This window comes from Teleopsis dalmanni, chromosome 1, assembly GCF_002237135.1.
Source record: "Teleopsis dalmanni isolate 2A chromosome 1, ASM223713v2, whole genome shotgun sequence".
Classification (NCBI taxonomy): Eukaryota; Metazoa; Arthropoda; class Insecta; order Diptera; family Diopsidae; genus Teleopsis; species Teleopsis dalmanni.
Genome location: NC_051846.1, coordinates 79,540,803 through 79,568,206, shown reverse-complemented (window position 1 = coordinate 79,568,206; position 27,404 = coordinate 79,540,803). Strand labels below are relative to the sequence as shown.

At 30.6% G+C, this 27,404-nt stretch overlaps 2 protein-coding genes and 1 long non-coding RNA gene across 3 annotated transcripts; 1 reads left to right on the top strand and 2 right to left on the bottom strand.

The window, feature by feature from the left end:
• Window positions 1-335: 335 nt before the first annotated feature.
• LOC119671744 lies at window positions 336-1,672 on the bottom strand. Its single transcript, XM_038082503.1, has 3 exons — window positions 1,039-1,672; window positions 848-970; window positions 336-571 (listed from the first exon to the last, which is right to left on the bottom strand). Exons 1-3 carry the CDS (start codon window positions 1,590-1,592, stop codon window positions 439-441), a joined length of 810 nt encoding a protein of 269 aa, XP_037938431.1. The 5' UTR covers window positions 1,593-1,672; the 3' UTR covers window positions 336-438.
• A 2,897-nt stretch (window positions 1,673-4,569) lies between these two features.
• LOC119671151 lies at window positions 4,570-5,717 on the bottom strand. The gene is made up of 3 exons (XR_005251769.1): window positions 5,506-5,717; window positions 5,343-5,413; window positions 4,570-5,233 (listed from the first exon to the last, which is right to left on the bottom strand). It is a non-coding gene; the product is annotated as an uncharacterized LOC119671151 (long non-coding RNA).
• A 19,780-nt stretch (window positions 5,718-25,497) lies between these two features.
• LOC119673154 (general transcription factor IIE subunit 1-like) lies at window positions 25,498-27,112 on the top strand. Its single transcript, XM_038084390.1, is given in 2 exon segments — window positions 25,498-26,462; window positions 26,517-27,112. Coding segments are annotated over 2 exon segments (1,224 nt in total). The 5' UTR covers window positions 25,498-25,809; the 3' UTR covers window positions 27,088-27,112.
• The last annotated feature ends 292 nt before the right edge of the window (window positions 27,113-27,404 follow it).

The window sequence follows — 27,404 nt, the reverse complement described above, 5'->3', positions numbered from 1 at the left end:
TATTTGCTTTAAAAATTAATTTAATAATATTCCAGAATAAATATATGTAAAAATTTTAATTTAAAATATTTATTTGTATTTCTTTATCACATATCAAAATTCGAAAGGTGTATGTAGATTTTATTGGCTATGTGTACATACATAAGATAAATAACTATTTTGTTTCATTTTGTATGAACATCTCATTCATACCTCAAAACTATTCACAATAGTACAAGCTTATAGTGCATATTACTGTACTACGGTGAACTGTCCCAGTTAAAATACACTTGATTTTATTCTTCAATATAGGAAAATGATGAAGCTATGCTTACATAAATAATATAAAACAAAAATTTTGATTTTTAAAAATTTATTTTCAAATGCTGAATAGGTTAACTAATGTATGGTTTATATTAATTAAATATATTCATTACTTTCGACAGAAGTCAGAATTAGTTATGTAATTTCATTGTTCATCAAGTAGTTTAAGCGTTTCTGCTCCGCTTTGGAGAGTTCAAACATCTGAGAAGTTTTTTCAATTTCCCTTCGATTATGCAATGGTGGCCACATAGTTGTGTAGGCCATGTGACTGTAAAACAATATTATAACTATTAATTAAATTAATAATATATATAACATTCACATTATAAATGTTATTTTATATTTTAGATGCATCATACACATATATATACATATATTATATATATTATATGTGAAATTTGGGGTTCTGACAAATAATGCATTTTATTTGATACGATCGTACGCTATAAATTAAATTAAATAAAATTAAAATAAAAATATGATACATATAAAAATTGCAGACAAAACGAATTCATGTTTATAGATTATAGAAACATGAACTTACCTGTGAAACATAGCAGTTTCTAAAGCACTTTGATTGTATCTCAGAAGTTGTTTAATTTCGTATTGAAATTGTCTCTCAAACTCACGTCTTTTTTTTGCAATACGCATTTGGCAAATCAATGAACTAGACATAAAAATAGTTTTGAAAACTTGTATTGTAATTATTTACTTGATATTTATTAGCATACTTACTAAGGCAAAACAAACTTAGTGAAACTTGGCTGCCGACTTACATCCCTGTCATCATCAAATATACGTTCGCATATTATAGGGTCCGCTTCTAAATCCCACAACTCTAATTCCTCTTCTGGTTTTTTTTGGACTATTGATGTGCGTTTTTGGTGATCATATTTTACAGAAAAACGGTTCCGAGCCAAAATATTTGTAGTCTTGATTTTTCGAAAATAACTTGATAGATTGCCTATTTTTAATAGTGGTTCCGGTTCTTTCTTGATTTCCTTCACTTCTTCTACGATTACGTCTTCGACTTTACATTCCGTATCAAATAACATCTGAAAAATCTCTTCAAGTTTGGCCTTGTCTTTCATTTCAGATGGTGTCTCATCTAGTAATGCCTGAACAACAATAGCAGTATAGCTGGGTGAGGTCTCAATATCATTGTCCACGCGTGGACATATTTCAAGTTTTTTTCTATACCATTTGAGTAATTTCTCTGTAGGATTGACTGGTGGTTCACTTGGTACCTCAATAGTAATGGTCTTGGGTGGTTCCTCTGTAGCGGCCATTTTGTATATAACTATAAATATTACTTATATGCATATAACACCAATTTATTTATGGAAGTTTTAAAAAATATATTTATAACATAAAATATAAGTCCTTTTTTTAATGTCTATAATATTTTATTTAAATATAATTTTTTTTATAACTTTTATTTTTATATTTGACACAAATTAATTGAACGTCTTAGTTTATATAAAAAATGTATTTAAGTTTTTAATTCACACACAAATAGGGGTATTACTGGGATTATAAGTAGGGATTATAACTTCTGCTCAAAAAGTATTCGGATTTTGTGAATAAAATACACAAATTTAAATTTTATTCCAAATTTATTTGATCTCCTTTAAAATATGCTCCTTTTGAAGCGATACACATATGTCAACGCTTAACCCAATCTTCCATACCATGAAGGTATGGCTTTTAGTTCCTTCAGTGAATTCTCTTTTACCGATCTAATCGACTCAACACGCTTACCACGAAGGGGCAATTTGAGTTTCGGGAACAGGAAAAAGGAGCGATGACAGTAGTGCCGTGTTTGGTCAAAAAATTGCGTCAACAAGAATTTTCCATTGTAAAAATCGCTAAATGCATGTGAGGTAGTTTCACATTAACAGCTGCTGTAAACAAACTAATTGAAAGATGGCGCTCAAATTTGTACCATATGCTCCACCATGAGATAATATTTCAATAATATTATAAAGATTATATTTTGATCAAAAGAGTTGATTGCTTCCCATTAGTTAGGCTGTTTTTTTTCAGTTCAAAATAAACAAGGACGTTTTGATAAAGTTTTTTGATTTTTTAATTCTCCAATAATCTCAATTGCCTTACAGTGTCAGTTTTCATATTTTTCTAATTTAGCTATGCTAAGGTCAACAAAGTTATGAGATGTCAGCAAAGTTTTATCTTCTATCGGATTTTGTGCAGCCCTAATGCACTTCGTAACGGGAGTTTAAGCCTCAAGTGCCTAAAAAATAATGCATTTAATTTTTACTATACAATATATAAAATTTTATTTAAACATTTTAATATATGTAGTTTAATACAGACCCAGTCTCATTAAAAGTGGGATATATCATTATTTTTCATTCAAACATAAATTATCTCCTTTGTTTTGGAATAATTATCTGAGTAATTCCCCACTTCACTGAAATTGGACACAGTGGTATGGCAATATTATCCATAATTGTTATATCAAAAGAATGATGATTTTAATAAGACATTTTTGATTGCTGAAATAAAGTTGTTAACTTAAGAAAAAGGTTATGGAGTTTTTTATGGATTTCTATGAAGTCCTTAAGCTGAGCATGTCATTTTAAGATGTTTTTGTTATTTAAAACGCGTTAGGCCTTTTATTAGTAATACTACTTTTTTCTACTTTACTTCCATTCGGCCAAAGTTTAATGCGCGACTAGTTTATAAAGAGATTCGATTCGATAAAGAATTGCTTCCAAATAATCAAAAGAGGACTCGATAGCAAATTGTCATTTAGTTTACCAACGACTGGATTTGTAATATATCGTCCAGGTAAATCGTAGTTTCATTCACTGTAATCCACATGTAGTGATCTTGCATTTCTATTCTTATGCTTCAATTTATAGGCCTTAAGTGTAGGTAGATTCTATAAAAAGTGGATTTATCTAACACGGCGAGTATATTTTTCTAATAATGTTTTCAATGTTGTAGTTTGTAACGTATACCAACCAACATTTGCAACAACTGGTGTTTGGTATAGCTTAAAATTGAAATCATGGAGAGTATCTCGTCTCTTGATAAAGTTAGTTGGGTAAATTATAAATTATCGCTTATAAATGTTGCACTAGCTGTGATATTCTTATTCATTCTGTTTGGTATATTTAAAATTTCTTTATACAGTGTTCATCATTTTGTGAAAATAACTAACAAATTGGTTGCATAATTCGCAGTTCATTCTATTTCTATAGATTTTTAGCAGGTTGTTTTTTTAATTTTTAAAGTCTTAAAATTAGTCTTTAAATTAGCTCAATTTAAATTAACTGTTGGAATTTTATTCTTAGCCGATTAATTCAATAATATGTTTTGTTTATTAAAAATTTATTTAATATATATATTTTTATATATAGTAATTATTTTAATTATACTATAACTTAAGGTTCATGAGTTCTTAAGTAATACAAAATAAAAAATTTAAATAATTTCACTGGCATGTCTTCAAAGTCAAGTACAACATAAACATTTTAGTAGAAAGTGTTGAGTTCCAAATATTGTCTTATACGCTGGAAAAAAATTGAAGAAAAGCAAAATTAATATTAACAACTTATCACATGTGACACTGAGTTTAGATTTTATATTCGAGTGATAAATAGAATACTCTTAAAAACATGCAACTCAAGTTGCAATAATATTGATACGTATTCATAATATATTCATAATATTCAAATATTTATAAAAAAATATCTGTACCTTAAATGTATGTTGAGTTATTATCACTAATACTAATTGAGAGATAATGCTTCAAAGTTTTTTTTCACTGTACAGTAAACTTCACTGTCACCAGTTGAAAACCGATTGTAGTATTTTACAGTTCAACATCAGCAAAGCATATGTCTTTCGTAAGGTATTTATTGACCGTCACCATTAAAAAGTACCAGCGATGATATGTTAAAAAAAGGTTCTTCCCGAATACATAAACATTCTATAGGCTCACAATATTCCATAGTGTGACTATGAACATCAAAATTTAAAAAAATTATAAAATTAAATGGAAAAATGGAATTATATACAATTCCATATTCTAGTTCAAAAAAATTTAATTCCGATTAAAAATTACATTGTTATGGCAAGCTTGCACTTGTAATCTGTAAATAAGTAAATTAGTTTGACACAACTATTATAACTAAATTAACTTACTGCTGTTCAAGTTTTCATATATATATAATAATAATAACCAATTTTAGTTCTGTATATTATATTAAAATTCATTATTAATTAATATTAGTAAATAGACATAGCCAAGTCACATTCTCTTTGAATTCAGCAATTGTTAAAAATTCGTATTGGGAGTTAAAAGTAAATCTTCAGTCTACTAGTTCAAATATTTTCTTACTGATAATTGACGCTTTTTCAAGATATTTAAATATATTCTGATGGTTTCTTATGGTTGCGGCGCTTCATATTAGTTGCATTTATAACTATATGCTACTTACAATACCAGATATATTAATTATAAACTTCATTTATTTCATCAGTTCCGTTGGCAATTTGTTCTCCATGCCCTTGTCTCTGCCTCATTGTTACAACAAACGTATGATCAGGGTAGTCCACTTGCACGTCGAAAGAATTGAGGTTAGATGCAGATGCGACAATTGTTACTCTAGATTGCACTTGTTGTAAACTCTTATACTGGCGTTTCCTTCGGAGTTGACGTTTATGATGAGCGGCGAGGGCTTTGTTTACATTGCCATCGGTGAAGTGTCTATATTTTGTTTCATGATCAGATTCCCTTTTAGTAACCTGAGGATCAGGTATCGGGGACTGAATTCCGATTGGAACATGCGCATGATTGTATTGCCTGCCGCTAATATCTTCCATAGAATTGAAAAACTCTCCAACATCAGATATAAAAGAGTCGGACATCTCGTTGGAAATATAATGTACACAATTTCTTTAAAAAAAAATTAATAAAAATGCAAACCTACTTAAAATTTGTTGACATTTAATGAAAAGCAATCTTAGTTTATGCAAAAAAAAAAATAAAATTTCAGATTTCTTACCGCGCTATATAATATAATAGAAGGACATAAAATACGGCGATGAAAATGTTTGCGTATGTTGAAAATACAGACTGGAAAAAATTGGTATCTTCAGACATAATAAAAATATTCTAATTATGTATTCTTTAAGAATAATAATAAAATGAGGTTTCTATTGTTTTACCGGAATGTCCAAAATTCTGCCTTAAATGTGATTAAATTTATAATCCTTATATTTATGTTACGCGATGAAATAGCCAAAGGCGGAAATCGCGAAACATGCAAAAGTGATTATATGGACGCCCTGTGATACAGATTTGTTGTGGAATTTGTACAAGTATGAATTATTTATTTGTCACTACAAAAATATATTGCTCAGTTAAAATACCGAAACAAAACCGAAAATGACATTTGATTAATATATTACAAAAACCAGCATTTAAAGTGTCAAATTATATATTTTTAAAGAAAATAAACGAATTTTCTTTTCTGAGCAATGAAATCAGCTGTTTTCTTATATGCACAATGCTCAATTGCAATGCAGCCAATTGCGCACCGAAACGGTTACTCATTTATGTCCAGGTTGAGTTTTTTTTTTTACAGTGGTTTTGCGACATTTACATTCATTTACTATTCCATGATAAATAACTGTTTTGTATAAAAATTTTATTAATTCCTTAAAACTATTCACAATAGCACAAGTTTGTACTGCTCAATCAATTTCAATTTGCAAAAATTACGTTCTATTTTCAGCTGTCAAAATTCTTATATAAATATTATCGATTAGAAATTGTTTTAATATCGAAATCAAAAATTATTTGAAATGGTAGCTAAAATTACAATCAAAACACTCGTGTGAGTCCAGTATAATACCCTATTCCACTTATCAAGGGAAGAACAGACATAAGAACACAGAAGGTTTAGTATTTATATATATAGACAAATAAATCTAAAACATATTTGTAAATAATTAAAGGGAGACAGACGGGATATTCTTGCTAGGTCGTAATTACTGCAAGGTAATTACTGTATGGAAGGGGTTGCTGTAAGCACGATTGTAGACACCTTTATCCCTTAAAGGTTTCACCAAAAAACTTTGCTTTGATATATCGTCAGAAGTGGTGAAATATGAAGTACAGTAAAATATCCCGGATGAATTTCTTAATATATATGTATATGTTGAGTCTTTTCTGAGTTAGTGCATCTGGGTAGTTTTACTCTATGATGGTTCGGCGGGTTTCTGCAGAGTCCCACCCATCTCACTGACTAATTTGAGTATTCCTCTAATAATCTTCGTGATTATTCAATGATTGATCTAAGATCTGCGTACCGCCCCGTGCGGTTAGTGATTACTCTAAGATTAAATAATGCTAAGTAGGGTACCTGTCGGTTTTCGCATATAGCTTTAGAGCTCTGTCCCTATGTATATTTTGACCGGATCTATTCTATGGTCTCTTAGCATGTCATTCGTGCGAATGTACCATGGCACTTTGAAGAGCCTTGGGAGAGCCTGACTTTGAGCAACTTGTAGGTTTTGTATAGTAGAGTCGGCAGTTTTGCCATACGCCACGTACTCATAAAGTAGTGCTGGTCTAATTATCTGGCTATACCTCAAAAAGTATCCGGATTTTGTTGTTTGTTAACTACTTCTTAAGTAATAGACCTTTTTTAAAATATTTTTTTTTTGTTATGTGGTACGCCCTTTCTTGACATATGGTACAAATTTGAGCGCCATCTGTCAATTAGTTTGTTTACAGCAGCGGTTAATGTGAGACTACCTCAAGGGCATTTAGCGATTTTTACTATGGAAAATTCTTGTTGTACGCGATTTTTTGACCAAACATGGCACTACTCAGGCACCATATTCGCCAGATCTGGATCCGTGCGACTTTTTCCTGTTCATTGCAGTGATTTTGTGCAACTACTTATTTTGACTTGTATGTGGTTGTGCCAAGTGAACCTTGTTCTTTAGTATTAATTCAAAAGTGGTGAATCTTAAGTAAATTAAAGTAATAAATATATTTTTAATAAACAAAATATGATTATTATTATGTTGAAGCTAGTTGAGTCAGTACACTTGATCACTTTTACTCTCTAGTAACTGCAAAGTTGCTTCATAACATCTCTCTACGCCTTGACTGAATTATTGTTTATCACTTCATCTGACTAAATAATAACTGACTTCAGATCTACATACCTCCCCGAGGAGTCTGTAACCATTCTGAGATTCGATAACGCGGTGTTGGTAAGCCTGCCGGTTTTCGTAAATAGTTTCAGATCGCTATCCTTTATGTATTTTTTGATCGGATAAATTTTGAGATTCCTGAGGATGTTATTCGTCTTAATGTACCATGGCACCGTGAAAAGTCTTCTCAGAGCCTGGTTTTGTGCAATTTCTAGCTGTCGAATAGTAGTGTTTTAGGCCTTATTGAAGGATACACACCCATATAGAAGTTACTGTCGAATTATTTGCTTATATTATATCTATATTAATTTATGTCTTTAGATTCATATCATAATTCTTAGTACACATTTGCAGTAACATATAATTATAAATGGCTTAAAACCATTAATGCAAGGAAAGTTGAGTCTGAAAAATTAAACTCAGCTTTATTAGACCTATGCTATTTACGGCTACATTACTTATGGCAATGATGCTACATCCACCATTAGAAACTTTCAAACTCATCACAATATTTTACTGAAACGTATGCTAAAGGCTCCATAGAATGTCGGAAATGAAGATATATACAAAGACTTGAAGGTTGAGAGTGTGCAAAAATATGTTAAAGACAAAGTGCTGAAATTGTTAGATTCTGTGGATCTGCACTTCTTTAAATCAAATGTAAATAGTTCACTGTTCACTGTAGTGAAAAGTGGATCACCCCAATAGTCACATACACTAATGAGTAAAAGTGCTTTAGACACTAAGTCGAATTTCATCAACCAAACAAGAAGAAAAATATTGTATTTGAATATATCAGTATTTTGTTTATGTTAAATTAATTTCATGATTTCGTCAACAGATATATATCTATTTTCAATTAGTTACATTCTATTGTACATTGTGTATAAATAAATTATTGTGATTACTTGTATATATTAGTATTATATTAGTATAATAATACTTGATTTCAATAAATAATTACTGTTAGAATTTAGACAGTTTTTGTTTCAGGTGTTGTTCTTGAAAATTCTTAAAATAGCTATTATTTTTGATCCCTTTAAATATAGCTTGGGTAAACAAAATTAAGTGGGAAAACTCTGCGAAAACATTTAGTTCTGACCAGACCAAACAACTTTAACTTTGACATTCATTTTACTTATACATTGTGACCGAAAAGTTTTCGGGAAATTTTAAATAAAACGCAAAATTCTTAACCTTCATCAATATTTATTTTATCTCCTTCAAAATATGCTCCATTAGAAGCGATACACAAATGCCAACGTTTCTTCCAATCATCAAAAACATTTTTTATAGGCGCTTTCCGGTATGGCTTTGAGTTCCCTCTGCGAATTCTGTTTTACGTCTTCTATGGATTCAAAACGCGTTCCTCTGAGTGGTAATTTGAGGTTGGGAAACAGGAAAAAGTCACACGGTGCAAGATCAGGTGAATACGGTGGCTGTTCGATGGTATTTATTGAATGTTTGGCCTTAAAATCGTTGATAATGTTGAACAAATTGAGGTGAATCGGAACAAGCCGGGCGTTGACACGTCGCATACACAAATTGTCCACCAAAATCAAACGAGCCATCTCACGACCGATGCCTAGCTCTCGTGCTATCTCTCTAACACTCACATGAGGATTTTGGAACACGATTTCCTTTGCCTTTTCAATGTTTTCGTCGGTGGTAGAGGCCGAAGGTCGTCCAGAACGCGGCATGTCTTCGACGGTCGTACGACCGTCCTGAAAGGCTTTGTACCACTCATAAACTTGAGTTTTCGATAAAACTGATTACCCATAAGCCTTTTGTAGCATTCGCAACGATTCTGCACACGAAATTTCGTTCGAAACACAAAATTTGATGCAAACTCTTTGTTCAATATTTTTTTCCATTGTTTTTTTCGCAACGCACTACTGAGGTGAACTGGTTTCAACAGCTGCCGTAAACGAACTGTCTGACAGATCGCGCTCATTTTTGGCATAGTAATTAAGGACAGTGCTGCCAAACTACATAAACTTAAAATATCGAAAAATATACAGCGCGCGAATTTTAAATGAGAATATCCGAAAACCTTTCGGTCTTAATGTATTGTTCCAATCCGCTGTTTTGATTAGGTATAGATCAGAAGAATTAAGTGAAAAGATGGTCCAAATGCATATTTTCAATTAATTTTTCCAGAAATTACTGCTTTTAAAATTATATTTATTATTCATAAAAAATTAAAAAATATGTTAATTGTTAGAATAATAAAATTTTAATTACTATTTTATTTAGCTTGGATATACATATTTATGCATCAATGAAAAATTGCATGGTTGCATAAAACTCATTAAACTCATTAATATCATTCACGTTTTCGATTTTAATTGCAGTTATTAATTTTATATTCTCTAACTTATTACTCATAAGCGAATTTACCAAATTATTAAATTATACTTTTCCATCATGAATAATTGATTTTCATTGGGAGTTCCATTTTGATAAGTTTAATTACACTTTGGGTGTTGAAAAGCACTTAATGGGTCATCAGCCATATGGAGAGGGATTAAAATTTCAAATGAATAAATTAAAAAAATAAAAATAAATATTTGTAAATATTTGTATTCCATTAGGTAAGTAAGTATGTTTAGCTATTGCTTTTGCTATGATATATGTTAAGGCTATATATATACATATATACATATATATAACTTAATTTATTTTCTTAATTTTTAGGTAAGAGTTGATCTTATGAATGTATTGCTAAACATAAATTTTTTGTCTAAATTTATTAATTAACATATATACAAATTTATAACATTTTTCTTAGTGAAACTACATGCTATTTTTAATTGAGCGGACAAAAGTAAATTTGAATCCAGTACACAATCCACGAAAATCATTTTAGTCCACATCAAATAGCACTATGCCTCCCAGAGCCTTGTATTTAGCATAATTCGTTTTAACGACAGTGAAGTCTGGGTCATCAAAACTTATCCACATACCGTGCTCACCTTGTTCATCGGCTGATCTTACTGCATAATTTCCATATCGCTGTTCTAGATTGACGACTTTCATTACTGGTGTGTTTGGTTTACGATAATCTTTATTAACTGCATTTGGCAACATTGAAAATTGATTGATTGTAAACCAGCATCAGCAGGTCCGACAGTTTCTGACACAATGGAAGCACCTGTTAAACCAGAATCGGGTAACAGTTTCATTGCACGATAATAGCTTGCAATACCAAAGTTAAGTTTCTCTGGTGGACAAAGATTGTCAAGCTAATAATTTTCTTGAAATTCAATATTTTAATGTGGTAAACGATTTGGTTCGAGTAGTGGATAGATTAGTGCTGTATAGTCGGCTTCTTCAGGATTACGTATGGGTGTTAAGAAGTCAAATGCTGCTGATTAGTTCAAAATTGTTTTGAATTTTTGGAACGTAAAATACCCTACATAAAAGAAATAAATTTAAGTGTTATTCGTAGTATTAAATTTATGTGGAAATTATAGTTAAAGAAATTTTATAAGCTTTTAAATGTTTTGTATATATATAGAGTTTTCTGCATCAAGACGAAAAGGTGATCAGTGAAGTGCAACTTTTTATTTTTATAATTATTTAATTACAATTTTTATTTCTTTTTGGATAAGAGGGAATAGAGAGAAAAAGGTGTCGAATGATAGTCAGAGACGAAGAAGAGTTGTTTGGTGTTGAGTGGACGTACAAACACACAACCAACACTATTCTTCATTCTTATTGCACACTTACTAAATAATTTCGTTTGCAAGGGTAAATAAAAACAAAACCTCAATAAAAGAAGGATAAGCGAGCTGGTCCTTAGTCCACCAAGACCAGGTACTTTGTATTAATATTGTCACAGTCCTTTACATATATACCCTTCAGCTATGTACCCTTTTTTTGTCTATTATATGGACGTTATCGAAATCTGGAGCATGCCTGTTGCTAATCATCTGGAAGGAAAGAGCACTCTCCAAATTTTATTTCAGTATATCCTTGTTCTTAGACTGGTTTTTTTGAAAATTTTTTATTTTGTGTAGAAGACCCTATTTTTTTTAAATTGTTATTATTTTTTGCTTGTTTTTCGTGTATAAAAATATATTGCAATATATTGCAAATATGTCTTCTAAAAAAAATTTGTTTCATACAGTTTCCAAAAAATTAACTTTGAATAAGCATAACCAATCTCCAAAAATACATTTGATATTAAAGAAAATTTAATAGACTAAAAATTATTATGCAAAGATACCTAAGCCGTCTCCTTTATTTTCTAGTTTAATATTAAAATGTGTGGCAGCTCTGTGTTAAAATATTTAACTGCTCTGTAAGTTTATCTTTTCCATTTTGTCATAAATTTTATTCCGCTGAGGATAATAAATTTTACTGTGTCTAAACAACTAACAATTCTAGGTTCATTTAAACTTGAATTGAGCAGCAGATGGGATACCCAATTTTTATATGGGAATGAAATTTAAGGATAGTTTTTAATGTGGAATCGATTTATAAATTTGAAATTGGTGAAAAATGTTTTTTAAAATAACCCATCTCAATTATTAAAGCAAAACTATATATCGCAGGTTAAGTTAGGTTGCCCTATTCTAGCTTTTATTTGCACATACTCGTAATGTAATTGTAGTTAGGGTTATAAAATATATTTTTAGTATTAAGAAGTAGAATTTTCTGTCTTTACTTATAGTCGAATTTAAATAAGTTTTCTTAATTATAGTAAAAAATAAACGTTAATTTCCAGCTTTGTTAGGTGAGTATCTTTAACATTTTTAAAAAATATTGAAAAATAAATCTGTGCCGCATATTTCGAGGGCATCAGAACTGTATTTAGCCTTTCTTTATTCAATGAATTGGCACCATAGCTGCTGTTTGATTGTCCAAACATCAAATGAATTATCTGCTAAAACAGAAACATATTCTTCAAATAATTTTGAGCAGGCAAACTCTTATAAATTTTGTGAGTGGTAAGGATTTAGTATTTTTAAGTTAGAATGTTAATGCTTTAGGAAGTTTTCGTTAGGATATATATTAAATAAATAGAAATAATGCATGATTTTCTATAGTACTAAACTCAAGACTAAACCGTGTTGATTGAGATGGCATGCTACTCTTGACATATCAATATTTTATATGGTATGTTATTGTATATTACAGTATTTTTCTAATTGAAATATTTCATTAAAACTAGTAATTGCACATTTTCTTCTTTATCGTATATGTAATGTTCTAGCCAAATTATGATTCACAATTGCAATAGTCAGTCTTATGATAATGTTAATGTATTTAAGTCGAAATAAATAAAACCAGAGCAGTTTGGATGAAAAACTCCCGAAATATGTTCCCCTGATACATGAAATTGTATTTAAAACACTAATGATAAGAATAGATACCTTCCATGATGTACCTATACCAAATGACTGCCTATTGTATAGTCATATGTATATTTCATAGTGTTGTATTTTTCTAATTTATTCTTGATCTCTAGTTACGTTTTTTTTTTTTTGATTATTGTAAAATTTTATTAATCTGGTTTGTCAATTATTGCTTTATTTATTTTGATAGTTTTGCACGCACTTTACGAAATTTACTTATTTACTTGTTTGGCTATAACAACCCATAACAACCGTAACGACATGACGAAGAATGTCTTTCTAGGCATCTGTGTTGCGTTATGGGTTAGGTTAGGTTAGGCTGGCAGACCAAAAAGGCCACGTGTAGACCATTAAGGTCCATTGCGATACCAGATCAGATTTTAGTGATAGTTATTATTAGTGAATTTGATTAGAATTTCCACAGAAACTTCAGGTATGTGCTCCAGTCCTGTAAAACTGACAGCCCCCAAGTATTTTTGTCGAGTACTCGAGAGAGCCGGGCAGTTACACAGCAGATGTTCCAGAATTTCCTTCGCATCCGAGTCGTTGCATTTCCTACAAGCATCGCTGCGAATTTGGTTTAGTTTGTACGCATGTAATGCGACCAGACATTGACCTGTCAATACACCAATCAATGTTCTATGGTTCCTTCGGCTAGACGATATAATATCCTCGGTGTAGTTTTCTTCGTTTATGTGTCTACACAAGATGTTCGCTATTCTACAAGTAATTAAGTCGCTCCACCTTTCCTTCTCTCTTCTTGTCATGTGCTTGTCCAGGAGTTTATGTATTTGTTTTAGAGGTCTGAGTTCTTCAATCGTTTTTTATAAATAATTTTCTAAAATATTTTTTTAGAATTTATCGTGAATTTGTCTATTTTTCTTGATTTTTACAATATCAAATAAAATCCAAGCGTTTGTGGCTACGTATTTTAATTTAAATTTGGTTCAGTCTTCATTAGTAATTTTTATTCTGTCGATATGCATTTCCTTACAATGTGAGTTTGAGGCAATTATTGTGTTTTAGATAATCAGCCACAATCTATCGCTGCAAACAATACATAATTCACAGAATGTATTCGTCATATAATTTGAATTCGTAATGAGATTGAAACTGACCACATTTGCGGTTTAAATTGATTCGCCCACTATTGTTGCATCTGCTGTCGAGCAGATTCTGCTATGAAATTGCAATATCTGCTTATATTTGTCGATTTTAATAAGTTTCTGGTAATTATAGTAAAACTGAATTCTGTTTAAATTTTTGAAACATACTTTAGATTTAAAATCAAATTTTATTGTGTGATATGGATGACATTGCATATATTTTCATTGTATTTCATTATTGTACAAATTTATTTTATTTTACCAATAGAAGTCACTCTCAGATGGGAGGACAGCAGAAACAATTACATACGACCATGTTTTTTTGGAGAAAAATAAATTCAGTTTTTGGGATACCATAAAAATGAAATAATTTGGTATTATCAAAATATATAAAAGGAAACATATATTATACCGCATATATTAACCGCATGTGACCCATGGCCTGTGCTTTGGACAGCCTAGCAACGTCAGGTAATACTATGTGAACGTGCTTCTAATTAACAAAACAATGCCTGGATTTAGAGCCGATTTTATAGTCACAAATTCAGTTTCAATTTTAACTTAAATTATACTTGCCATCAACTTTGCTAATTGAATACTTAGCTTTAAGACTCTTCTTACAACTGTGAAATCGTCCCTTCGTTTTTTTAAATTTGGGAAAATACATAATTTGGTAAGGTTTTGTCCGTTTTAGATTAGATAAATCATCGTAGAAATAGGTAAATACTCCTATCCCTATTAGTGGTATGCTTTTACCGAAATAATTGATGAACCCTAAACCTTTTGGGCTGTTATAGTTGTATGTACATACGCTTATAATGTTACACTTTATATACACATAAACTTGTACTGTCAATTTAACCCTCTCGTGATTTAAAAAAAAACATTATGCGTTGATTTATTTATTCCGCTCATACATAGTTCTTTAGATCTGGGTAGGGTGCGTTCCTCACACGATTCAATTAAACTTAATTTTCAGTTTTTACGCTTCATCAACAGTAAATACTTACAAAACAATGCATATTTCTACAGGTTTCTTAAATGGTATAAAGCAGCTCCACGTCAGACAGCTGGAAAGTTTGAGGTAAGTAATTCTACAAGAGAATGTATTCTTGATAGTTTCATTAATATTTGTTTGATAAAAAAACAATATACATGATTATATGATTAACAGTGTGTTTCTAACTGCAATTAAAAAACAAAAAGAAACTGTAACTTCTGCTGCCATGACACATGTGATCTGTGATGGCGAAATGCACTTTGTCGGTTGGAAAGGTTTAAGGGTGGTGCATACCACGAAAACAGTTATGAAACTTTTTGGTTTTTTTTTATAGCAGTAGGTGTAAGCATCTAAAGGCACCGAGTGAGACTCGAATCCACTAAACAACCTCTTAGGAATGAATGGAGAAGATTTTCACAGCATTGTGAAAACTTCATTCCAGTAATCAGGGGAGAGAGGAGAAAAAATAGACCTAGCGAGCTAGATTTATCTAAGCTAGAAAGCAAGGACGTATATTAGCGAAACTGGGTTATAGAGAAGGAGGTGGGGTTAAAGCAGATGCGCGGGGGTGAGGTTAGCGGTAAACTTTGTGACTGAGGTCACGAAAGCCGCGGTTATATAGGGGAATGGAGTTGAGGTTACGGTCCCACTCATCGAGGTAGTGGGACAGGAATTGGGGAAGTTTAAAGCACATGGTTAGAACAACAACTTCAGGGGGGTTAATTGGACTAGAGGCGTCAGGGAGGAGGTCATGGAGCCAGGTGAGGTATCTATGAGCGAGTGTCAAAAGGTACTCGTAAATGCGAGTGATCTTTATATTGTCGTAAAGAACAGAGATGGAGAAGTGCTTGTCGTCAGGCTTGCGCTTATCAGTTAAGAAACGGTGGTGTAGAATATACTATATAGTGTAGCTAAGGAGACTTGGGGGTGAACTTCGCCTAATTCATTTTTGCTGCGGTCAAAAATATGCTGCTGCATACTTAGAGCGATGTCCCAATCACTTTTCTGATTTATGTGAATAAAATTGTATGTTTAACCCAATTAGGTAGTAAAGTTGAAGTTTTGACAGTAATAAGTGTGTCATCAATAATGTAGCATTTCCGATTCTGTTTGAAGTATTGCTTCAGGTACTAAAACTGTAGACCATAGTATTATTTGCTCAGAGTAATACTATACTATTTGCTTCTCAAATAAGTGCCTAATTTATATTGTGCAATCTTTTTTTTTAGGAATGTAAGTATATAGATTAAGATGTATACAGATTCTGTAGTATCTCTACTTTATTATGTTGGTGTACCCCCTAGCGTCACTGATAGTATTAAATTAGTTTGATGTTTATGTCAGTAAAATGATTGATTAATTTCTTATTCAACAAAATGCCGCATATCTCTTTGGAGTTGCCGGGTTTGGTGGTACATTAAGTTGGTCTAATGGTGTATTAAGATGATTTTCTACTTTATGGAAGAGTTTCAATACTATCTGTTATAAATTGTTTAAGATTCAGAACCCTAAATAGAACTATGTTTATGAAGATCTGTGTTTCTAATACACCGCAAAGCTTTCCTTATTATTCTCATTACTGTATTTTGAAAGGCTTACAGCTTTTTGATATTCGTATTAGTTGCCTTTCCATATGACTATTCTGATTTTTGATTGTTTAACTTTTGAAACGAAATTCTTAAATTCTTTAAATTCTTTGTTTCCAACTAGATGTAAAATTACAATTTCCTTGTGATTATGGTTTTTTAATGCATTCATTACCATCAGCGTAAACTATCGTACAATTTGGGTTTAAAGCAATTATTGTAAATTAGGTAATCAGCCAATATTCATACAATGAAACAATGTGATTTGGGCAATCTGTTGTTCATATAATTAAAATTTAAATTAGAATAGAAAGTGACAGCAATTGAAATTCTAATTAGTTGATTGGTTTTTGTTAAATCCAATGGTTTAGGCATATTTTGAAATTAAATTCTAATTCGTTCTATATTTGTTCATTCTAAATTTTTCAAGATTTTTACTAAATGCAACGAATAACTTGCAACTTAAATTTTAGAATTTGGATTGGATTTTAGGAAGATGTTCTGATTTTAGGAAGGTACTCAGATTTCAGTACTATGTTACACGGGAATATTATTACACGTTTATTAGAATGTAATATAAGAAAAAATTAAAAACATGAAAAAAGAATTATGGAGAAAATATTCACGGCTATGCAAAGTATTGTAGTCACAACAAGTCCATTATAGATAAAAACATGAAAAAATATGAAGGGTTGGCGCTTGCTATTAGAATCATTACGATTGAAAAGGCTACTAAAAAAAGTGGGAATCATGCGAAGCAATTATTAAAATTTTTTAAATATAAAATAAAAATAATAATAATTTATAATAAAATTTGTTACGAAATGAATGCACTGGAGAATATACTGGAGAATTTCTCAATGATGTCATTAATGAAATAGATTTGCTCAAAGGCGTTATCGTCAAACTTATGAAATTTGCACCAGGATAATCTATTGGTACGTGCCAATTTATTTATCCAACAATTCGTGGAGAAATATAATGCCTCTTCTCTAGACCTGAGGTTCAGCGACATTTTTCTATTTTACAAACTCAAAGGACATTCCAAGAACAATTTTATTGAAGCAGTTTAAAGACATTACGCGTAAAATATATTTTACAATATTAGAAAAGCAATATGGAACACTTAGGCATGAACACAGATTTTAATGTTTATTTTAAAGCTATTAGAGCCAGTGCACTTGAGCACTTTTACTCTTTCTTAACTCGAGGTATTTTCAAAACCCCTTTTTACGACTTGACTGGATTATTGTTTATCACTTCAGCAGACTAAGTAATAATTAACCTCAGATCTGCATACCTTTCCGAGGAGCCTGTAACCATTCTGAGAGTCGATAACGCGGTGTTGGTAAGTCTGTCAGTTTTCGTAAATAGTTTCAGGGCTGAATCCTTTATGTATTTTTTGATCGGATCAATCTTGAGGTCCCTGAGGATGTCATTCATCCGGATGTACCATGTTACTTTGAAAAGTCTTCTCAGAACCTGACTTTGTTCTATTTCTAGCTGACGAATAGTGTTTGAAGCTTTGCTAAATACTACACATCCATATACAACTGTAACGACCTTTCCGGCCTCTACCGCGGCCGGGGTATACTCAGCGTATACCAGGGTTCAGTACAAAAAAAACTCAACAACCAAAAAATTTAATAGGCCATATTAAATTACAAATAATTATAAAAAAAAAATACATTACACGATTTAACATACTTCAAATAATTATATTTAATTATCATGGATATTCTTAGAAAATTAAATAATACTTCAAAAAAAACTAAGTAGGTAGATAATTAATGTACTAAGTAATTCATTTAGTTATTATTGCTATTCTGGCAATTGATGCTTTATTGTTGTTAACGTTCGCGCCACTGCTACTGTTGCCGTCGCCGTTGCTGTCCCAGGTGTCAGTTTGATTTTTTTACATTCAATGCATTCGATACTTGATTTATTGATATAAAAAAAAAAATGTTCATTGGATATATGTTATTGAAATATAAAAATTGTTAGATGTTAACTCTTTTCTATTGTTTAATTTCGTATTTATAATTTAGTTAGTAATATATTTGAATTTCTTTAAACACTTCATTTGGTTTCCTTTGTGGTTAATAATGTAACATAGTCTGCGGTAAAGCAAAGGCACTAGAGATAAACACACGTTTCTCAAAAAAAAATTGGGGTGTTTTATATAATTTTTTTTATATTTAAAATACTTGATAGTTATTATGGTATAAAACACTGTTCCAGAGTATAAATTTATATATTAAAATCTTCACGCCACTTCCGATAAGAGTTTCATATATATCTTTTTCTATTTCTCTTGTATTCTTTGCGGATCACTGAAGTTAAACTCTGTCATACGTTCTGCCCGTTCCGTTCAAAATAAACTCCACCAAGAAGCCAGAAAATACTCCGAATGCTCCTTTTATTTACTTTTTTATAACTGCTTAACTCATACTTTTTAATCCGCCATTTCTCGGTCAATGCACTTAATTAATGTTTTCTACTTCGAGACTCACGAAAGCTTTCCATTATTTTGTTATTGATTCTCTTACCTTGCAATGTTTACGCTGCATTCTCAGCTTCTCTTATTACTCATTGCAACTTTTGGCTATCAAACGAAAATTATAACAAAACAAATTAAAATGACATTTCTCATATTGCAGGTTTTTTTTTTTTGTTATAATTTTTATAAGCGTGTTTGAATGTCAGTGATTTTTTTTATTTATTTTTTTTTAAATTATTTTTAAAAAAAAGAATCATCACTGTAAGATCAATTTTATTTTTACTTCAAAAATTCATCATTACACAACTGACGGACGAATTATTTGGTTATATATTAGTTTCCTGTTCTTAGCATTGAGATTTTCATTTCAGAATAGCGTTTGGAGGTGATGAAGAATTTTGACACAGCTAATTCTTTTTAGTTGAATATGTTTAAGTTATGTGAATCATTTGTCAAACGTGAAGCCGAGATAGCGAGTATATTGCGTGAAGCCATTACAGCATTTAATCTGACAGAGTGTTGTTATTATCATCGTCATCATCTCTATATCCTTTATATCGCGTCGAGTATAATATCTATACAAAACATAGCTCTCACATTACTCTACCTTGTAGCCGTAATGTCATCATTTAAATACTCTTTTTTTACATTACGAATTTTACTGATGGAAGTCAACTTTAAGCTCAAAACCAGTTACCAAAGCTGTCTTTGTCATATAAAAAAAAAAAGCACAACAAAGTTGGAATTTTCACTGAAAGTTAGCTTCATTTAAAACCTTTTCCTGAATACAGTGCCGAAAATACTGTGTTATCGATAATTTTTGGTACAAAAATGGCAAAATGACATTTTTAAAATAATATATTAGGTCTATTCCACGAGTAACACTATGTATACACAAGTGCGTTCCACCAGCAAATTTTTGAGTAAATGACATCATCTCAGAAAGTGTAACATCCCTGTCTAAATTTGAAAATGTTACACAGACTTTACTCGTACGTTTTATTTGAATTAAAATTTGTGGGATTGTGAATCAGCTGTTTTAGTTTGAATTTAAATTTTTGTATTTTGTTATTTATGCGGCGCTGGTGTTCTCATCAGACTTTGCAAAAACCTGTTCCATGAAAATCTGTGTAAAAAGCGAAATTGGGTACTTTATTTGTGTTACACTCTCAGTTTGTATTTTACTTGTGTTTTACTTGAGTTTTACTACAAGTAGCTCGTGGAACAGACATGTTATTCATAAATTATTAATAAAAATTCAAGTTTCTTAGTAATCCAGATATTTCTGTAATTCGAACAATCCTGGGAAGACAATTACACGGAACAACCCTTGAAAATGCCATTTACACTTGTTATTAGTATGCAAAGTTCTTAGTAATGCTTTCTAAGCTATGGACTCAAATAAGATTGAATAAACTTACATATATGATTTTTTTACATCTTCCAATTTTGTATGTATTTTTCACGATAGATCTCTAAACACATTTTACACAATAGATGCATACTGCGTCGAGGGGAATGCAATATTTAATTAGACTTTCTCAAGTCGATCATATTTGGTGCCGATTTTTTTACCTTATGTTATTTTGCAAGGCTGTTCGAAATAGATTGCAAATGATTTTATAGCGTTTTTCTCGTTTCAGATTGGCTTTTGTTTTTAGAAAGAGAGCTCCATGCACAAATGTATATGCTTTTATTTTTTTATTTTTTATTTTTAAACCAACATAAGGAATGTTTACTCAATTGTTGTTCTATTTGAACTATAAAATTGTTGTCCTACTTAAATGAATTAGTTTTCATATCAACCCGTTATTATTTTAAATGTTTAAATTGAACAAAACGACATAGGTTCTCTTTGAAATTCGATATTTAAATGACAGTTTCCAGTTCAGTAAATCCTTGTTCATATCGATTCATACTTAATGTGATTGTTTGAAAATTATCAAAAATATATAACATAGCTGAAATACTTATGTTGGCTTAAATGCGCTACAATAGAATTAATAAATAATAAAAAAATTCCTACAAATATATAAATATTTTTCAGTAAAAGCATTACAAGGTGTGTACATGTCACACTGTAACAAATCCTTTTCAAGTTGTCTGGTTTCACTTTTTATAACATAATTTTTATTTTTGCACCAAATACCTTTCCACTGACAATCACTGGAATTATTTTAGTGAAAATACAAAAGCGATTAATCCGAACTATTATAGTAAACTTAGTATCTTCACAATACTGTTGAATTTACAACAATTCTCTAAATAATCGTAAAGCTGACAACAAAAGTATTACGCTTTTAATATCCTAAAGATTAAATACTCGATATTTTGAAATTTAAAAATTTATGAATAATAAGATTTATTTATTTATTTCAAAAACATTAAATCTGCACATTTGCAAAGCAGGTATAATTAGGTTTCAGCAATTAATTAAGTTTTTTGGTATTATATTTCAGTACTACGATAAATTTAGATATAATCAAAACTTTTAAGGTACTACTCGATTATATTTTATATCTAAATTACTATAAGTTTGTTTATAGTGGGGCGCATCGAAATTGATATTAATTTGAAACCAATTTTGCATTTCTAGTCATATCTTGAAACTAACTATTAAAGTACGTTTTTCTTTAAATTTTGTTTAAAAGTAAATTTCGATTAAGCAAATGCTTTTTTTCTTTTTGTAAAAAAAAACTTTAAACATCGATATTTATTTAGTTACATAAAATGATTCAGAATGATTGATTTAGATCAAAAGCTCTTATACACGATTTTTTGTAAATAAATAAACAAAATTATCTCCTCCTAAGCCACAGAATAAATCAAACTTATTTTATTTCTGCAACTTTGTTATAGGAAAATGCAACTTGAGCTAAAATCCATGAAACTTATACTTTATAAATTTGACCAAAGATATTCAGATGAATAAGATACTCAACAGCAGTTTTAAAATCACCTTATAGGTAGAAGTTAAGTGCATCGATTGCTGCCTAGATATAATTTAAGATAGTTACTCAGTGGCTTTAATAGATATCTACCTACATTCAATATTGCAATGAATATATTTATTTGTCGAATAAGTTCCTATTTCAAAAATGGAGTGTGTTAAGTGGCCCTTAGACATCAACGCGCGTTGACAAACACACGAAGTCTTCTCTCTCCATTACACATTAAATTTACCAACAATTTTTTAAACACGCCTCCAGCAAACAATGCAAACATTGTTCAGTGATCAGTATTAAAGCAATCGCTGAAGTGTCAACAGCGGCTGCTATGCGTCATTTCGTTACGAAAAATAATGTTTTACATTTAATTTATAATTTTGATTTATATATTTATATTCATTTTTATGATTTCAATTTATATATTTATTTTTATATATATTATATTTTATGTAATTTAATTTTTTTTTTTGGTACATTTTAATAACAAATTTTCCGTAGGTGCACAATGCAATTAATATTTAAAACAAAATTTTTATTATAATTTAATGTTTGGTTATTTTTTTTTAGCCCAAGGTTATTAATATTTTAATTCTTCTTAATAAAATGTTTTGGAAATTAAAAAATTTTACCTAGGTAGAAAATACAAATATTTAAAATAAAAGATACAATTCATTCATATTTGCAAAGGATCGCATGCTAACGACAAATCATGCGTGCATTTAAACAATGTTTACGCTTCTACTTTTCAAAATAAATTAAATTTTGCATGCCGACGAAATCCGACTGTATATGCAAAAACACGAGCGTGGTTGAAGAAATATCAAAATTTTTTGATTTTCGTCAACGCATTTCTTAAAATTTCAAATGTTACTATTACACAAACAAATTTCGCATTTCACAAAGTAGGAGAAAAGTAGGAGAAAAAATTCTCATGTGAGAGCAATTTTTTAGTATATTTGTTGTTTTATCTGGGGCGTGTTTAAAAAATTTTAAAAAAATTGTTTGTGTAATGGCAAGCGCGCGTTGACAACGAACGTTGCTGTCTAATGGGCCCTTTAGCCACAGTTCACCAACGGCAACACACCATGCTGTCATGTTTTGATTTATTTATTGCTAAGTTCAGTTTGGAATATTTCCATAAAACAGAATTTCGAATGCATGATATCGCGGGCACTGATATTTCAGGAAGTTGCTTTTGCAGAATATCATACTCTTGCGAACAAGACAACTGTGCTGTATATAGTCCATCTTAAACTGGGTCTTATCGCTTGAGATTGAATATGAATGTTAAAAAGTCTGAGTTTTAAAATGAACTCAACGACTACCATCGGACAAATTTGGATAATTCTCAAAATAATTACACATTCTTCCTTATATGTTCTCTTCATTTGACCGCAGCAAATATGATGACAAATCGTAACCCTTCAGTAGATAGATCTTCGTGTCATAAAAAAACCTTTTGTGCCAGTACCTAAATATGAGTTTTATACAATAATTTTTGGTCAAATTTTATTATTAACAGATTTGGTACTTTCTGTTATTCCAACTCCATCGTATTCAGAATGATAACTTTTAAATAGTCGAGTTTGTATTTCCTGGTGAATGGTACAATGACGTTGTTTACTAGTTAGAAATTAAATCTTATCTATTGATTCAATGGTAGTTTGTGTTGATTTTATAGTGAACCTTACTTCGATACCCCATTGTTTTCGTTAGCTTTAGTTCTAGCTCACTGTGTCATCAGAAAAACTATGCAGCGATAAAGCATTATTTTTAACTCTAGCAGTAGTTCATGTAGGTATAGTACTCCAATTAAAATTCATCATGTTGTATTAACTTTTATAGTTGTAAAGTTAATAAAACCTTTTAAGAATGTCTGTTTGAATTATTATTAGTATATTTAGAAAATCGAAATAATAATTAATGGAAACATTTTATTTGGATATATTATGCTTAACCTTTTTAAAACTTTTTTTGAACAGTGAAACACTTATATTAATTTATCTCTTTAATAACTTAGTATCTTGTAAAATAATAGAAATAAAATGCTAAGAACAGGAAACTGATATATAACCAATTAATTCGTCCGTCACTTCTATATGGATGTGTAGCGTTTAGCAAAGCCTCAAACACTACTATTTACCAGCTAGAAATTGCACAAAGCCATTCTCTGAGCAGACTTTTCAAGGTACTATGGTATATTAGAACAAATAACATCCTCAGGGACCTCAAGATTGATCCGATGAAAAAATACATAAAGGATAGAGCCCTGTAACTATTTACGAAAACTGACAGACTTACCAACACCGCGTTATCGACTCTCAGAGTGGTTACAGGTTCCACGGGGATGTATGCAGATCTGATGTCAATTATTGCTTAGTCAGATAAAGTGATAAACAATAATCCAGTAAAGGCGTAGAAAGATGTTATGAAGCAATCTCTTAGGTAATAGAGTAAAAGTGCTCAAGTGCACTGGCTCAAATAGCTTCAACAACATACAGTTAATTTATTTCAATTTGATGTATTTACCGCAAACGAAATTTAAAATGTAACCAAGAGATCCTACTAGACGTTATAATCTTTCCCCTGATATTCTTCAATTTCTCATCGACCAGCTTTCTAATATGAGATACAAGCCTCCTTAGTCGTATCCATTTATAGTTTACTTCTCTCTTATTCTATAATCGTGGTTACAATAACCCTTTGCACAGTTTACTCTACCTAGCAAGAACAGCCTCCTTTCTTCTATTCATTTCAATTTTGGTTTAGATATATTTATTGTCTAAATGCTAAGCATTCTATATTATATTGCCTACTATTCCTGAATTACTGGAATGAGTGTGCACCATTTGACTTATACGGATCAATACTGAAATATGTTTATTTTACATTTTTAAGATATGGTTTTAGTGAATTTAAAGCTCACAATGTTTTCGATGCTCTCCACCTTTTGAAAAAAAAGCAACAAAAAAAATACCTTTCCAAATCTTTCCAAATCCTTCGAATTTAGCTGGTGTATTCACCAGGTAAGTTTAACTTTAAACTTAATGGTGAAACTGCAAATATTATTTTGTGTCAAATTAGTTTTTATACTAAACTAATCGAAATGTTAAACTAAGGCTAAACAGTATCGAACGTAAAAAAAGTAGACAGCAGAACGTAGAAAAAATAATTAATTATGACAGAGTACTCAGAAGGCAAAACAGCATAATACCACAAACAATACATGTTCAATTGGATCACCAAATACTTCAAGTGATATAAGATTTCTCCTACGTTTATGTCAAGTAACCCAAATTCAGACGAATAACTACGTTTGGCCAAATATTAAAAATAACCTAAAGCATTGTTTTTTATTAAGAACGGGTCACTTAAGAATTAATATTAAGTTGTTTACGAATTGCTTGAAAGCGATGTAGTTTTTCAAAAATGATTATGAAATGGTTTTTAGCAAGCTAAACACCACACATATTAATGCCAACACTTTTAGAAAAATAGGACAAACGGAGAATAATTTTACAATATACCAACACTGGATAAAATATACGCCTTGCCAGCACCACTTGTCAAAGTTGATGCTTTGTTTCACTCAAAGACGTATGTCAGAGCGTCATGCTTGCTTAAGTTATAGCTTTTTATTTAAATAGCGCAATAAGATTATTAATAGACTAATAAGTGTAAATTAAATAAATTAAACGTTAACATAAATGATTTGTTGGATTTTATGGTGAACATAAATAGAAAGCCACAGTGTTAAAAGTTTTGGGTTAAGTCCGTATATAAAATAAAATATTAACAAAATGGCAACAACGGAAATAAAATATGAGACGGACGTGCCAAGCTCTTTAAAACAATTAGCACTGCTCGTTGTTCAAGGTTTTTATTCCAAAGAAGATACATTTATAATTGATATGTTACTTCGAAATCATTGCATGAAGGAAGACGATATAGCAGAGTTACTGCACTTTGACAAAAAGCAATTACTTTCTCGAATATATATCTTGCTAAATGACAAATTTATACAAAAACGCTTAAAGGTGGAAACCGGCCCAGATGGAAAAGCTCACAAAGTAAATTATTACTTCATAAATTATAAAAGTTTTGTCAATGTTGTAAAATATAAACTGTATATTATGCGTAAACGTATGGAAACACAGGAGCGTGATGCTACAGGTAGGGCTAGTTTCAAATGCTCATCTTGCGGTAAAACGTTCACCGATCTAGAAGCAGATCAACTATTTGATTTGGAATCTCAAGAATTTCGCTGTACATATTGTGGTGATCCTGTGGAAGAGGACAACTCAGCCATGCCAAAAAAGGATTCAAGACTAAAGTTGGCAAGGTTTAACGATCAACTAGAGCCATTGTACGAATTACTTCGAGCAGTAGAGAATATTAAATTAGCCCCGGAAATTTTGGAACCAGAACCTGTGGATATAAATACGATACGAGAGTAATTATTATAACATTATTTAAAGAGTTTATTTATAACAATAAATACTTTCAGCGTTACGAAATCTTCTCAGCAAATCGATAGCCAGCAATGGTTCGGTGAAGCTACTCGTAACCAAGGGTTTACTGTTAAAGAAACAGGAGTTAAAACAAATTTAAGAGAAGAGTTGATTGAAACTACTTCTGAATAGAAATCTCAATCTGTTTGGATGACAAAAAATACAATACAAAATGAGTCCAATGTTGATTTGATTTTTACAAATGATTCATCACAATCACCGGTGCTTCAAACAACAACAGCATCAAGTGCAACATCTTATAACAGAAATAAATAAGAAATAAAAAAGAAAGCATGAAAAACAGAAAAATTTGGTTCCTCAAATCATAATTCAAGTGATTCTAGTAATAATGATAAACAAAATGAAAATAAAGAAATTTGTAAATATGTTTCTTATTCTTGAGTTAAACTCTTTTAAATATATTTTGTTAGAACTGATATTAACCAAAACTTTATTGATTTTAATTCCGAAGATGTTGTGCCCAGTGTTTTAGCTAGTGGCAAGACGTATCCAATATTCCATAGATGTCTTTATGAATCGCAGTATACATTTTGCGTCATTAAGTAATAATGACCCAAATTGAAATTTGGTTGACCATACAACGCTGTTGCCTTACTTGGCGTTACTCCCAACAGCGTTGTATGGTTAGCCAAATTTAAATAAAATTAACTAAAAATTTGTTGTATTTTCATTTCTATTCGAATTCTTCTAATTTTTATATTAATTTTTATTTTGTATCTAATGTATACTGAGATTATTTATATAAAAGATTATATACATTATTTTATAGAAAAATAGTGCACATTAAGGCCAGTCACACAGTTCTTAAATCTAGGTACTTAGTCATTCTAGTTAACCTAGGTGGTCACTTTCGTACGCCAAGC